The sequence below is a fragment of the Ranitomeya variabilis genome, chromosome 7, assembly GCF_051348905.1.
Source record: "Ranitomeya variabilis isolate aRanVar5 chromosome 7, aRanVar5.hap1, whole genome shotgun sequence".
Lineage (NCBI taxonomy): Eukaryota > Metazoa > Chordata > Amphibia > Anura > Dendrobatidae > Ranitomeya > Ranitomeya variabilis.
Window position 1 is genome coordinate 231,447,290 of NC_135238.1, and position 13,742 is coordinate 231,461,031.

Genomic DNA, 13,742 nt, shown 5'->3' on the forward strand with positions numbered 1-13,742 from the left:
TGGATCTATCGTCTGATGTCTTCTCAATTAAATGCAGTTTTTCTATTTTACAGACTGTAAATAAAATGAAACACTGTATAAATAAAAAGTTTTACAACTTTCTACCCTTCCTGCCCGTTTTATAAAGCATTTCATGCCATTTCTTTTTGTATGAAGCTGGTTGCAAAGTCCAACATTTTTTTTTATAACTTGTAGTTGCACAAAAATGCAATGACTTTTCTGTTTTTCTATGGCAATCCCACCATTTTTTTGAAAATTGAGTGAAACTTATCAAAACTCTGTTTGGGGTACATTTCTTACTCTGGTGCATGCCAGAAGAAATATAAGCCAAATTCATTAAGATGTTCATGCCCTTTAAATTAATTTCACAGATATTATGCCAGTGAACTCTTCATCAAGACTCGTGTGCAAGATGCCAGTCTTGACGAATCGGGGACAAAGTATGATAGCAAGTTGAAAAAAAAACGTTAAAGTCTTGATCCCTTTATAGTATTGTAGTGAAATAAGAAGACCATTGGATGATGACTAAGCTCGCTGTGCCCTCCCCTGAGGTTCTGTAACGTCTCCATCATCTTATTATTTTGGTTGTTCTCCCAGGCTGACCTTTTCTCCCTCCCTCCTGCAGGTTTTGGTTCTTTTTCTCTTTTCTACCTTTGCATTTGTCACCCTTCTTCATAATCACAATGTTTTATTCTCATATATATTGTATATTTTACCAGTCAAGGCTTAATATAGCATGTGCCAGAGATGCCCCTAAGTGGCTCTTGGAGAGAGATGAGCTGATGGGAAACTGTGAAAGGCTCCATGAGTTGTGTAAAGTGGATGGAAAGAATTTCCTCAAATAGTTCTTGAGAGAGGAAAATTAGAATTCCAGATATTACATATATCTTGCAATAAACTAAAATATTGTATATCACTACACTGATTAGACCAGGAGCAAATTGTCCCGTGTATGGCCACTTTTAGTTTAACTATTTAGTATCTCCAATAAAAAACAATAACTTTATCAGTGGAAACTGAAAACTCCCAGCAGACACTAAAGAGTTAGGGAATGATGGGAGTTTTTAGTTCTGCAGTCTGCAGAATAGTGAATTCAGCTCTGGAATATAATACAGGACATTGCTCAGGATCAGTACAGGATCAGTAATGTAATGTATGTGCACAGTGACTGCACCAGCAGAATAGTGAGTGCAGCTCTGGAGTATAATACAGGATGTAACTGAGGATCAGTAATGTAATGTATGTACACAGTGACTGCACCAGCAGAATAGTGAGTGCAGCTCTGGAGTATAATACAGGATGTAACTGAGGATCAGTAATGTAATGTATGTACACAGTGACTGCACCAGCAGAATAGTGAGTGCAGCTCTGGAGTATAATACAGGATGTAACTCAGGATCAGTAATGTAATGTATGTACACAGTGACTGCACCAGCAGAATAGTGAGTGCAGCTCTGGGAAGTGGAACACAATTCTGAAGTTGAACAAAATTTATTGGTTATTTTAAATTTTTGTGGAAATTCAAAAACTGAAAAGTGGGGCGTGCAATATTATTCGGCCCCTGTAACTTAATACTTTGTTGCGCCACCTTTTGCTGCGATTACAAGTCGCTTGGGGTTTGTCTCTATCAGTTTTGTACATCGAGAGACTGAAATTCTCGCCCATTCTTCCTTGGCAAACAGCTCGAGCTCAGTGAGGTTTGATGGAGATCGTTTGTGAACAGCAGTTTTCAGCTCTTTCCACAGATTCTCCATTGGATTGAGGTCTGGACTCTGGCTTGACCATTCTGACACCTGGATACGATTATTTGTGAACCATTCCATTGTAGATTTTGCTTTATGTTTGGGATCATTGTCTTGTTGGAAGACAAATCTCTGTCCCAGTCTCAGGTCTTTTGCAGACTCCAACAGGTTTTCTTCAAGAATGGTCCTGTATTTGGCTCCATCCATCTTCCCATCAATTTTAACCATCTTCCCTGTCACTGCTGAAGAAAAGCAGGCCCAACCATTATGCTGCCACCACCATGTTTGACAGTGGGGATGGTGTGTTCAGGGTGATGAGCTGTGTTGCCTTTACGCCAAACATATCGTTTGGCATTGTTGCCAAAAAGTTTGATTTTGGTTTCATCTGACCAGAGCACCTTCTTCCACATGTTTGTGTCTCCCAGGTGGCTTGTTGCAAACTTTAACCGACACTTTTTATGGATATCTTTGAGAAATGGCTTTCTTCTTGCCACTCTTCCATAAAGGCCAGATTTGTGCAGTGTACGACTGATTGTTGTCCTATGGACAGACTGTCTCACCTCAGCTGTAGATCTCGGCAGTTCATCCAGAGTGATCATGGGCCTCTTGGCTTCATCTCTGATCAGTCTTCTCCTTGTTTGAGATGAAAGTTTAGAGGGACGGCCGGGTCTTGGTAGATTTGCAGTGGTATGATACTCCTTCCATTTCAATATGATCGCTTGCACAGTCCTCCTTGGGATGTTTAAAGTTTTGGAAATCATTATGTATCCAAATCCGGCTTTAAACTTCTCCACAACAGTATCACGGACCTGCCTGTTGTGTTCCGTGGTCTTCATGATGCTCTCTGTGCTTCACATAGAACCCTGAGACTATCACAGAGCAGGTGCATTTATACGGAGACTTGATTACACACAGGTGGATTATATTTATCATCATTAGGCGTTTAGGACAACATTGGATCATTCAGAGATCCACAATGAACTTCTGCACTGAAAGTAAAGGGGCCGAATAATATTGCACGCCCCACTTTTCAATTTTTGATTTTCCACAAAAAATTTAAAAAAAAACAATAAATTTCGTTCAACTTCATAATTGTGTTCCACTTGTTGTTGATTCTTCACCAAAAATTTACATTTGGTATCTATGTTTGAACATGATATGTGGGAAAAGGTTGAAAAGTTCCAGGGAGTCGATTACTTTCGCAAGGTTTAGTTCTGCAGTCTGCAGAATAGTGAATTCAGCTCTGGAATATAATACAGGACATTGCTCAGGATCAGTACAGGATCAGTAATGTAATGTATGTACACAGTGACTACACCAGCAGAATAGTGAGTGCAGCTCTGGAGTATAATACAGGATGTAACTCAGGATCAGTACAGTAATGTATGTACACAGTGACTGCACCAGCAGAATAGTGAGTGCAGCTCTGGGGTATAATACATGAGGTAACTCAGGATCAGTAATGTAATGTATGTATGTACACAGTGACTGCACCAGCAGAATAGTGAGTGCAGCTCTTGGGTATAATACAGGATGTAACTCAGGATCAGTAATGTAATGTATGTACACAGTGACTGCACCAGCAGAATAGTGAGTGCAGCTCTGGGGTATAATACAGGATGTAACTCAGGATCAGTAATGTAATGTATGTACACAGTGACTGCACCAGCAGAATAGTGAATGCAGCTCTGTAAAATAATAAAGAATGTAACTGTGATCTGAGTCTATGGAATAAACACATAATGATTCGCAGTTTCTCTAGGCTGCCACTAACATTTTAAGGATTTAGTGAAAAAGTGTCACACAATTCCATGGAACCTATTATCAGTGCCCTGTGCCCAGAAATTAAGGGCATTCAACACCAAAGTCATCTTAGCTCACATTTCACTGTTTCTTACAGCTTTTTACCAGAAGGAGGACTACGGAGAGGTAGCATTAATGGAGCCATCCCAGATTCTCCTTTGCCTCTTCAGAATCCAAGACATCCAGTTCTACCTCCTCAATCTCCCCGGCTGGTGCAATGGCCTGTTGCCAGTCCTATGCCTGGCGGTCATGGCCCATCAACACCTCTTACTCCTAGAAAGAAAACCCTTATGCCTTCTCAATATCAGGACACAGTAGTTGAAGAGTTTGAAGAGAAGGTTAAGAGGCCAAAGTCCTCAGCTGGCTCTCAGGTCAGTGGCCAGGAGTCTCGCCCTGTGACACCATTGAGTGAATCATCAGGGCGAGTGTCCATTTTGCGCGCTTCTCCAAAGCTGGTCCGCTCAGGATCTAAAATTTTTGAAAAATTGCGTTGTCTTGAAGAGAGAAGGAAAAGCCTGGATCAGACGGACAGCCCTTTTCCTGTGCAGTCCTGGCTACCACTCCGTAAGACCAGGTCATTTGACCAGCCTGGGGCAGATGGACTGGTTAGTGGCTTGGAGTCCTCAACTGAAGAGCTAAGGGATGACCTAAGAGATGGAGTGAAATCAGAGGTGGGAGGATATACCTTGAGGTATCCTTCACTGAGGTATAAGACAGCTTCACTGGATGATAGAGGCGCCTTCTCAGGCCGTGTAAGTGATATTGAGGCACGATTTTCTCAAGAACTTTCCCGCATTAAAAGAACTGTTTCCCAGCAGCAGCTTATCCGTTCATCTCAAGATCTATCTCGAAGATCACCTTCTCCTCAATTAACCCCAAGTAGCCATCCTGCTCCTTTGGACCTTTCTCCAACACAAGTGCCCAAAGACTCTAAGGCACCCGAAATTCAGGAACAAAAGCCAGCAAATGCGGCCACTGCCCGAAAACCCGTAGTCAGGGGCTCTGCCACCATCAACCAAATACCCCAAGATAAAGCACCTCATGGTGGAGTCAAAGGACAATCTGCTCCCGTACCAGAGAAATCATCAAATGGTTCTATCATCCACCATCAAGTAGTCAAGCAATCAGATACACGACTTGCATCCCACCCACTTTCCAAAACCAATGCCAGTGCTTCGAAACCTGCAATCTTTAAAGCACCAGCCCCTAAACAGGAAGTCACAGGGTCTCACATGAAGAGGGTTCCCGATTATGGAAGTGAGCCACCACCAACCAGCACACAAGCCCCACCAGCACTGGAAATAGCACAGAGAGGGATAGGGAGGGAAAAGGGGACTACGGGTGGAGAAACAAGAGGAGAGACCAGATACCTCCCATGGGCTACACCAGCGGGTCCCACCCACAGAAGTCAATGGCTACCAGGGAAGGGTGGGGGGCAAGTCAAAAAGCACAGCGAAACTCATACCAGTGGAAAATCCAACAAAACCATCAAAAGCAAAGGGAAGAGCCGGCGGCACAGAGTGATGTCACCAGAACTAGGTATGCTATAATAGGAATGGACGTACTGTATGTGATTGTGCCAAAGGCAGGGGACAGCCAATGTAGCTGCCACTACAGAATTTGTCACCCAGCTTTGCCATGCTAATGAAAGTCAAGGCTACAAAGTTTTGAAATAATTTAACCCCAACTTTTTATTTATTTCTTAACCCCCTCCCCTCTACTTTTTTAATTTTGAAGCATATCATATGTATCCTCTTTGTTGCTGTGTTATGTGCCCACCCCTGCCTGTCTAGTTATTGGCAGCATAATAGCATTTAGCGATGAATTCAAAACAATACAAAATGCACCTTATATGTTTACCTTCTGCTAAGGTCATGTGTGTTTCCCTGCCTATCTAGTTCCCGCAGCACAATAGACTATGCAATAGAGATTAATATAAAACATAATGCAATGCCCATTATATGCTTCCTCTCTGCTACTGTCATGTGTATTCTCCTGCCTCTCTAGTTTCACGCAGCACAATAAACTTTAGAGAATAAAGAAAACAGAACATGATGCTTCCATTCTGCTACTGTCATGTGTGCTACCTTTCCTATCTAGTTTGCCACAGCACAATAAACATTAGAGATTAAAAGACATGACATGATGCCCCTTTATATGTTTCCCCTCTTCTACGCTTCTGTCATGAGTGTTATCCTACCTATCAAGTTAACAGCAGTACAAGAGACATTAAAGTTTAATACCGAATGTGATGCCATTCATATATATATATATATATATATATATACACTTTCTCGCAGTACAATAGACTCTAGAGATTTAAACAAAGCATGAGGACCCTTGTATACTTCCCTCTGAGTACTGTCATGTGTGTTACTTTTATTTTCTTGTTCTCTATAACACAATAAACATTAGAGCCGAAAACAAAACAGAATATGATGCCACTTTTATGCCTCCCCACTTCCATTCTAATGCCATTTGTGTTATCCTATCTATCTAGTGAACTGCTGCACGATTGATTTTAGAGCTCAAAATAAACTAGAACCTTACATGCTTCCCTTGTGCTAATGTCATGTGTGTTCCCCATCCTATCTAGTTTCTGGCGGCACATTAGTCATCAGAAATTAAAGTAAAATGCAATATATTTGGGATATACATGGGATATACACTTTATTAAATACTTTTTCACTGAAGTCTTTTGCCTTTGTCCTGCTGTGCTCATTTTGTGTAATCTACTAGAATCTTCAGATGATTCTTATGTATCAGCGGATGAGGATCCGAGGGAGGCACCAGTGTTTGAAATTCCCCTGCAAAGTGCCCTTGTGAATGCCGGCTCAGAAGTTTTGTTAAAATGTATCATCACGGCAAAACCAAGTCCAGAAGGTTAGTACTGAGCAGTGTATACATGCACTTTGTATATCATGTATAGTCGTATCAGCATCACTTGATCTTGATGGCGTCAAAATGGTTGCGTCTAGTTTGGATAATCTCTTTGATGGAAGGTTCCTCTGACATTCAGCTGATCACCAGACTGGAAGCTTTAATTGTCAGCACTAATCTAAGGAGGATGTGGACTCAAGTGATCAAGTCTAGTGTAGCGCCACCTCAGGAGAAATTCAGCATTACAGAGTACCAACTGTGTAACATACAGATCTGTAGGATCCTCCACAGTGGGAGACACTCTTGTAGTTGTTCTTCACTGTACCTAAGGCCTCCTTCACACGCCCAGGTGATTCCTGTACAGGAAAATCCAGTACTGGTGAGATCAGTGGTCTGTGTGCCATCTGTATGTACGTATGTGACATCCGTGTGCCATCCATGGTCTGTGTTTCACATCCGTGTGCTGTCCGTGTGCCATCCTTATGTTCTTGTGATGCATTTCGGCGCCTGGGAAAAGCAGTACAGTTCAAGCTGATCCCAGGTGCTGGCTGCTGATTGCAGCTTTCATCATTGTCTCCTGATCGCTGAGATCAGCGCCACCAAGAGACAGGGATGGAAGATGTACTAAACAGCAACTGTATAATTACTGTGTAAAAATAAAGAATTCATTTAAAAAAATGGCTTGGGCTCCACCACAATTTTCATAACCAGCAGAGGGAAAGCCGACAGCTGGGAGCAGATGTAATCTGTGAAAAGACACAATGCCCCATAAGGTTGCCAGGCTGTTAATAACAGCTTGTAGCTGTTTGCCTAGCCTTTCCTGTTGAATTTACGGGGGACCCCAGAAAAAAATGACTTAGGGTCCCCCTATAAATTCAAACCAGCAAAGGCTAAACAGATAGCTGTAGGTTGATATTAATAGCCTGGGAAGGAGCCAGAGATATTGCCCCCCCCCCCCAGGCTACCATCATCTGCCCCCAGCCGTGGGCTTTCCCTCTGCTGGTTATAAAAATTGCACAGGAACCCATGCAGTTTTTTTAATTTAATTCTTTATTTTACACAAGAGTTGCACAGCTGCTGCTGAATACAACTCCCATCATTGTCACCTGGTCGCGCTGATCTCACTGTAACCAGGCGACAATGATGAGAGCTGCCTTCAGCATCCGGCCGGCATCTGGAAACAGCGCAAACTGTACCACTTCTTTCCAGGCGCCGGGACTTGTCACGCTGTTGACACACGGATGAACAGAAAAACCAGACGTGTGAAGAAGGTCTAATAGATTAGAACTTTCAATTATGACCTCAGTGCTATATCCGTAATAGTGCACCCACCTTCTCTGTCCCACTTATGATACTTTTGTCATTAGGCCCCCAAGTAAGATTGCGCTAGGTGGTATGTGGTTAAAATATAATAATAATAATTGCTATAGTAGCTTTTGTTTGCCTCAAATGCGATTTGGGACTTCAAACCTTAGTCCTCTGTGATACCCCCATGTAGGTACTATTCTGTCTTTGCACTTTATGTCCGGAAGGATATTATTTTAATTATATTTATTTATATGTAATTTTAAGCAATCATATTAATATTATATTTTAACCACATACCACCTAGCGCTATCTTATTTAGAATTGTAGTGGTGTCTACCCACTTGCTATTACAGTTTAGGCCCCCAAGGCAGCAGGACTCAAGTAAAACCTCTACATCTGTACCCCCTAAAGTTGCATCCCTGATAAGTGAGCCTGATAATTAATACAATAACAATGTATTATTCGCTTTCCTGGCAGTCATATGGAGAAAGGATCGTGTCCCTCTAAAGAATAATCCCACCCATCAGATACGAGCTGAAGGCGAGCGGCACACCCTAATGATACGCTGGGCACTACCATCTGACTCTGGCATTTATACAGTAACAGCAAAGAATGAAGTGGGTGAAGCTAGTAGCTGTGGAGCTCTCACCGTCAAACCAGGTAACTGAGAGCACAATATCCTTGAAATTTACAGCGGATGTCCTGAAAAATGAGGTCCCAGACATAACCCAACATGCTGACTATGGCAGCAGGAGAATGGGGGTGTCTCAGCTAGGAGTGGGCAGTATCTCAGCTAGGAGTGGGCAGTGTCTCAGCTAGGAGAGGGCAGGGTTTCAGCCAGTGTCGTATTTGTCACTAGGCACTTGAGGGCACGTGCCTAGGGTGGGACGATGCGGGGGGCGGCACCTGAACAAGGTTTTTTTTTTAAATTTATTTAAGTCCTGGGTCACCTCCCGACCGACTGCCCCCCAGCCTTCCCAGCCGCCCACCCGCCCGCCCTCCTGCCTCCCTCCCTGCCTCCCTCCCTGCCTCCCACCCTCCTTGAAGACGTCATACTCACCCTGCTCCAGCGATACCTGGTCTCAGCGTCTGCAGCTCGTCCTGAGTGAGCGGTCACGTGGTACCGCTCATTAAGGTCATGAATATGGGCATATTCATGACCTTAATGAGCGGTGCCATATGACCGCTCACTCAGGAAGAAGGTGCTGCGCCGGGAGTCGGGACAGAGCCAGAGGGATGTTCGGCGCGGCCGCGCGGTGTAGGAAAGGTGAGTATGAGTGATGGGGGGACAGGGGGATGAAGGAGGACGGGGAGCCGAGCCATTCAAGATGGGAGCAGAAGCGGGAGCGGGGGGGTTGAGAGATGAGCCATGCATGGGGGAGGGGGGTGAATATGAGACATGCATACAGGGGGGAATATGAGCCATGCATACAGGAGGAGGGGGGAAATATGAGCCATGCATACAGGAGGAGGGGGGGAATATGAGCCATGCATAGAGGAGGGGGGGGGAATATGAGCCATGCATACAGGAGGAGGGGGGGAATATGAGCCATGCATACAGGAGGGGGGGAATATGAGCCATGCATACAGGAGGAGGGGGGGAATATGAGCCATGCATACAGGAGGGGGGAATATGAGCCATGTATACAGGAGGAGGGGGGAATATGAGCCATGCATACAGGAGGGGGGAATATGAGCCATACATACAGGAGGAGGGGGGAATATGAGCCATGCATACAGGAGGGGGGAATATGAGCCATGCATACAGGAGGGGGGGAATATGAGCCATGCATACAGGAGGGGGGGGGGAATATGAGCCATGCATACAGGAGGGGGGAATATGAGCCATACATACAGGAGGAGGGGGGAATATGAGCCATGCATACAGGAGGAGGGGGGAATATGAGCCATGCATACGGGGGGGGGGGAATATGAGCCATGCATACAGGAGGGGGGGGAATATGAGCCATGCATACAGCAGGAGGAGGGGAATATGAGCCATGCATACAGGGGGGGAATATGAGCCATGCATACAGGAGGGGGGGGGGAATATGAGCCATGCATACAGGAGGGGGGGAATATGAGCCATGCATACAGGAGGAGGGGGGGAATATGAGCCATGCATACGGGGGGGGGGGAATATGAGCCATGCATACAGGAGGGGGGGAATATGAGCCATGCACACAGCAGGAGGAGGGGGGAATATGAGCCATGCATACAGGGGGGGGGGAATATGAGCCATGCATACAGGAGGGGGGAAATATGAGCCATGCATACAGGAGGAGGGGGGAATAGGAGCCATGCATACAAGAGGAGGGGGGGAATATGAGCCTTGCATACAGGAGGGGGGGAGGAATATGAGCCATGCATATGGGATGGGAGGGAGATGAGCCATGCATGCAGGAGGGGGGATATGAGCCATGCATTCAGGATGGTGGGAGATGAGCCATGCATACAAGATGGGAGGGGGTATTGTACAGTGTTGAGCATCATGTGGAGTCATTATACAGTATGGAGCATCATGTGGGGTCATTATACAGTATGGAGCATCATGTGTGGCCATTATACAGTATGGAGCATGATGTGTGGTCATTCTACAGTATGGAGCATCATGTGTGGCCATTATACAGTATGGAGCATCATGTGTGGCCAATGGCCATTATACAGTATGGAGCATCATGTGTGGCCATTATACAATATGGAGCATCATGTGTGGCCATTATACAGTATGGAGCATCATGTGTAGCCATTATACAGTATTGAGCATCATGTGGGATCATTATACAGTATGGAGAACTGTGTGTGGCTATTATACAGTATGGAGCATCATGTGGGGCCGTTATACAGTATTGAGCATCATGTGTGGCCATTATACAGTATGGAGCACTGTGTGTCCATATTTTTTTGTTTAGAATTATTGTATATGAAACAGTGTGTTCAGCAGTGCTAAATGGGGGTGGTTGGGACGTGGATATGGGTGTGACTAGTTGTGAAATGGGTGTGGTCAGAGGCGTGGCCTAAAATTTGCCGCAGCGCACTACGCGCGCTGCAAAACTTTATGCCTCTTTCCCTTCTTCAAAAGTTGGGAGGTATGGTACCACATTTGCCAGAGTACGGCAAGTGCCGCAAATCCCATAGGGAATGAATGAGGCCGAATGCAGTGTTGCCGTAAGTGATCTGTTACGCAGCAGATGCTGAAAAACTGCCCGATCTGCTGCAATAGGCTACTTTCACATCAGCGATTCTTGCCAAAGTCACTGCCGATAGTGTCATACTCACCAAAGGGGGAGGCAGCACTAAAAGTGCCTAGGGCAGCAGAGACTCTAAATACGGCCCTGGTCTCAGCTAGGAGAGGGCAGTGTCTCAGCTAGGAGGGATGCAGTGTCTCAGCTAGGAGTGGGCAGTGTCTCAGCTAGGAGGGGGCAGTGTCTCAGCTAGGAGGGGCAGTGTCTCAGCTAGGAGGGATGCAGTGTCTCAGCTAGGAGTGGGCAGTGTCTCAGCTAGGAGGGGGCAGTGTCTCAGCTAGGAGGGGCAGTGTCTCAGCTAGGAGGGGGCAGTGTCTCAACTGGAAAGGGAAAGTGTCACAGCTAGAAGTGGGCAGTGTTTCAGCTAGGAGTGGGCAGTGCCTCAGCTGGGAGGGTAGTGTCTCAGCTAGGAGACAGCAGGATCTCGGCTAGCCTTGGGCAGTGTCTCAGCTAGGAGGGGGCAGTGTCTCAGCTGGGAAGGGAAAGTGTCACAGCTAGAAGTGGGCAGTGTCTCAGCTAGGAGGGGTGAAGTGTCTCAGCTAGGAGAGGTGCAGTGTCTCAGCTAGGAGGGGTGCAGTGTCTCAGCTAGGAGGGGTGCAGTGTCTCAGCTAGGAGGGGTGCAGTGTCTCAGCTAGGAGGGGTGCAGTGTCTCAGCTAAGCATGGCCAGTGTCTCAGCTAGAAGTGGGCAGTGTTTCAGCTAGGAGGGGTGAAGTATCTCAGCTAGGAGGGGTGCAGTGTCTCAGCTAAGCATGGGCAGTGTCTCAGCTAGGAGAGGGCAGTGTCTCAGCTAGGAGAGGGCAGTGTCTCAGCTAGGAGGGGGCAGTGTCTCAGCTAAGTGTGGACAATGTCTCAGCTAGGAGGGGTGAAGTATCTCAGCTAGGAGGGGTGCAGTGTCTCAGCTGGGAAGGGAAAGTGTCACAGCTAGAAGTGGGCAGTGTCTCAGCTAGGAGGGGTGAAGTGTCTCAGCTAGGAGAGGTGCAGTGTCTCAGCTAGGAGGGGTGCAGTGTCTCAGCTAGGAGGGGTGCAGTGTCTCAGCTAGGAGGGGTGCAGTGTCTCAGCTAAGCATGGCCAGTGTCTCAGCTAGAAGTGGGCAGTGTTTCAGCTAGGAGGGGTGAAGTATCTCAGCTAGGAGGGGTGCAGTGTCTCAGCTAAGCATGGGCAGTGTCTCAGCTAGGAGAGGGCAGTGTCTCAGCTAGGAGAGGGCAGTGTCTCAGCTAGGAGGGGGCAGTGTCTCAGCTAAGTGTGGACAATGTCTCAGCTAGGAGGGGTGAAGTATCTCAGCTAGGAGGGGTGCAGTGTCTCAGCTAAGCATGGGCAGTGTCTCAGATAGGAGTGGGCAGTGTATCAGCTAGGAGGAGTGCAGTGTCTCAGCTAGAAGGGGGCAGTGTCTCAGCTAGGAGGGATGCAGTGTCTCAGATAGGAGTGGGCAGTATATCAGCTAGGAGGGGTGCAGTGTCTTAGCTAGGAGTGGTCAGTGTCTCAGCTAGGAGTGGGCAGTGTCTCAGCTAGGAATGGGCAGTGTCTCAACTAGTTGGGGTGCAGTGTCTCAGCTAGGAGTGGGCAGTGTCTCAGCTAGGAGTGGGCAGTGTCTTAGCTAGGAGTGAGCAGTGTCTCAGCTAGGAGTGGGCCGTGTCTCAGCTAGGGGAAAAAAAAAAAACGCAGCAAAAAACTGAAACAAAAATGCAATGTGTCAGCATAGCCTAAGTTTCTCAATGAAATAAGAGTGTGTCTCTGCAGTCATTGCCTCACGTGGGAGGGGGCCGCAGTGTCCTAGTCATGTGGGGGCCATGTCTTATCAGAGTGGGTTCTCTGCCTCTATTGAGGGGGGCAGTGTCTTATGATTTAGTCCACTTCTATGGGTTTTATTGAACATCTGTATTGGAGTCCCCAAGGTCAGCCCATTGTCTCTGTTACAATAGCATCCACCAGAGGTGGATCATCACGATGTACCTTGAACCTTATGGTGCCATTATATATCTTACTAAAGTTCTCTTGTTTCTGGAGCTCTCCTGCTGATGCAAATTACAGTGCCCATTATCTCAAAAATTCAATAAAAATATTGCTTTATAATAATATTTATTTAAATTAGGACATTACAAAAAAACTGCCGTTGTAAGAACAGACTTAAGGTTATTGTAATGCAGGGGTAGGGCCGGAGAAATGTAATTGTTTGCCAACAAATGCATAGAGCAGGGGCACACAGAGACAGCAGAGGGCCCCTTTGCAAGAAGTGTATGGGCTCAGTGCTCCCAAATAGCTCATCATAGAGCGTCCCCTTATGTCTCTGTTCATCAGTAACTGTGAGCTATGATATTACTTAACTCAGATCCTTCCATGCAATCTAATAGACTGTCAAAAGCTAACAGCTACTTTTAGGTTGGCAGCGAGCCTGCATACCTACTGGCCCCACGACAATTGCATGGGCTGCATATATAGCATGTCTGCCCCTGGTGTACAAATGTAGTCAGCATTGATTAACCAAGGTTTTAACCCCTTTCCAACAAGAAGTATGGAGTGCGCTCACCAATACAGAAATATTAGTGTTTTATACCTTCTAAAAAAATATTTAGAATTGAGAGTCCTCAGTGGTTGATACCTTTTAATGGCTAACTGACAAGATGGTAACAAATTGCAAGCTTTCGAGACTACTCAGGTCCCTTCATCAGGCATAGACTAATAGAAATTCTGAAGAATCACATATTTACGCACAACACATCACAGAAAAATGCCATAGATAAGACAGGTGACGTGAAGCAGAATTAC

At 45.9% G+C, this 13,742-nt stretch overlaps 1 protein-coding gene across 5 annotated transcripts in view; it reads left to right on the top strand.

Annotated features, from left to right (window-relative positions):
• Positions 1 to 13,742, top strand: part of SPEG (striated muscle enriched protein kinase) — a 211,519-nt gene that overhangs the window by 118,070 nt on the left and 79,707 nt on the right. For all 5 annotated transcript variants that reach the window (XM_077273132.1, XM_077273133.1, XM_077273137.1 and 2 more), the window contains 3 exons: positions 3,643 to 5,084; positions 6,285 to 6,428; positions 8,211 to 8,393. In XM_077273132.1, the coding sequence (XP_077129247.1) occupies positions 3,643 to 5,084; positions 6,285 to 6,428; positions 8,211 to 8,393 (1,769 nt within the window). The remainder of the gene's footprint in view (positions 1 to 3,642; positions 5,085 to 6,284; positions 6,429 to 8,210; positions 8,394 to 13,742) is intronic.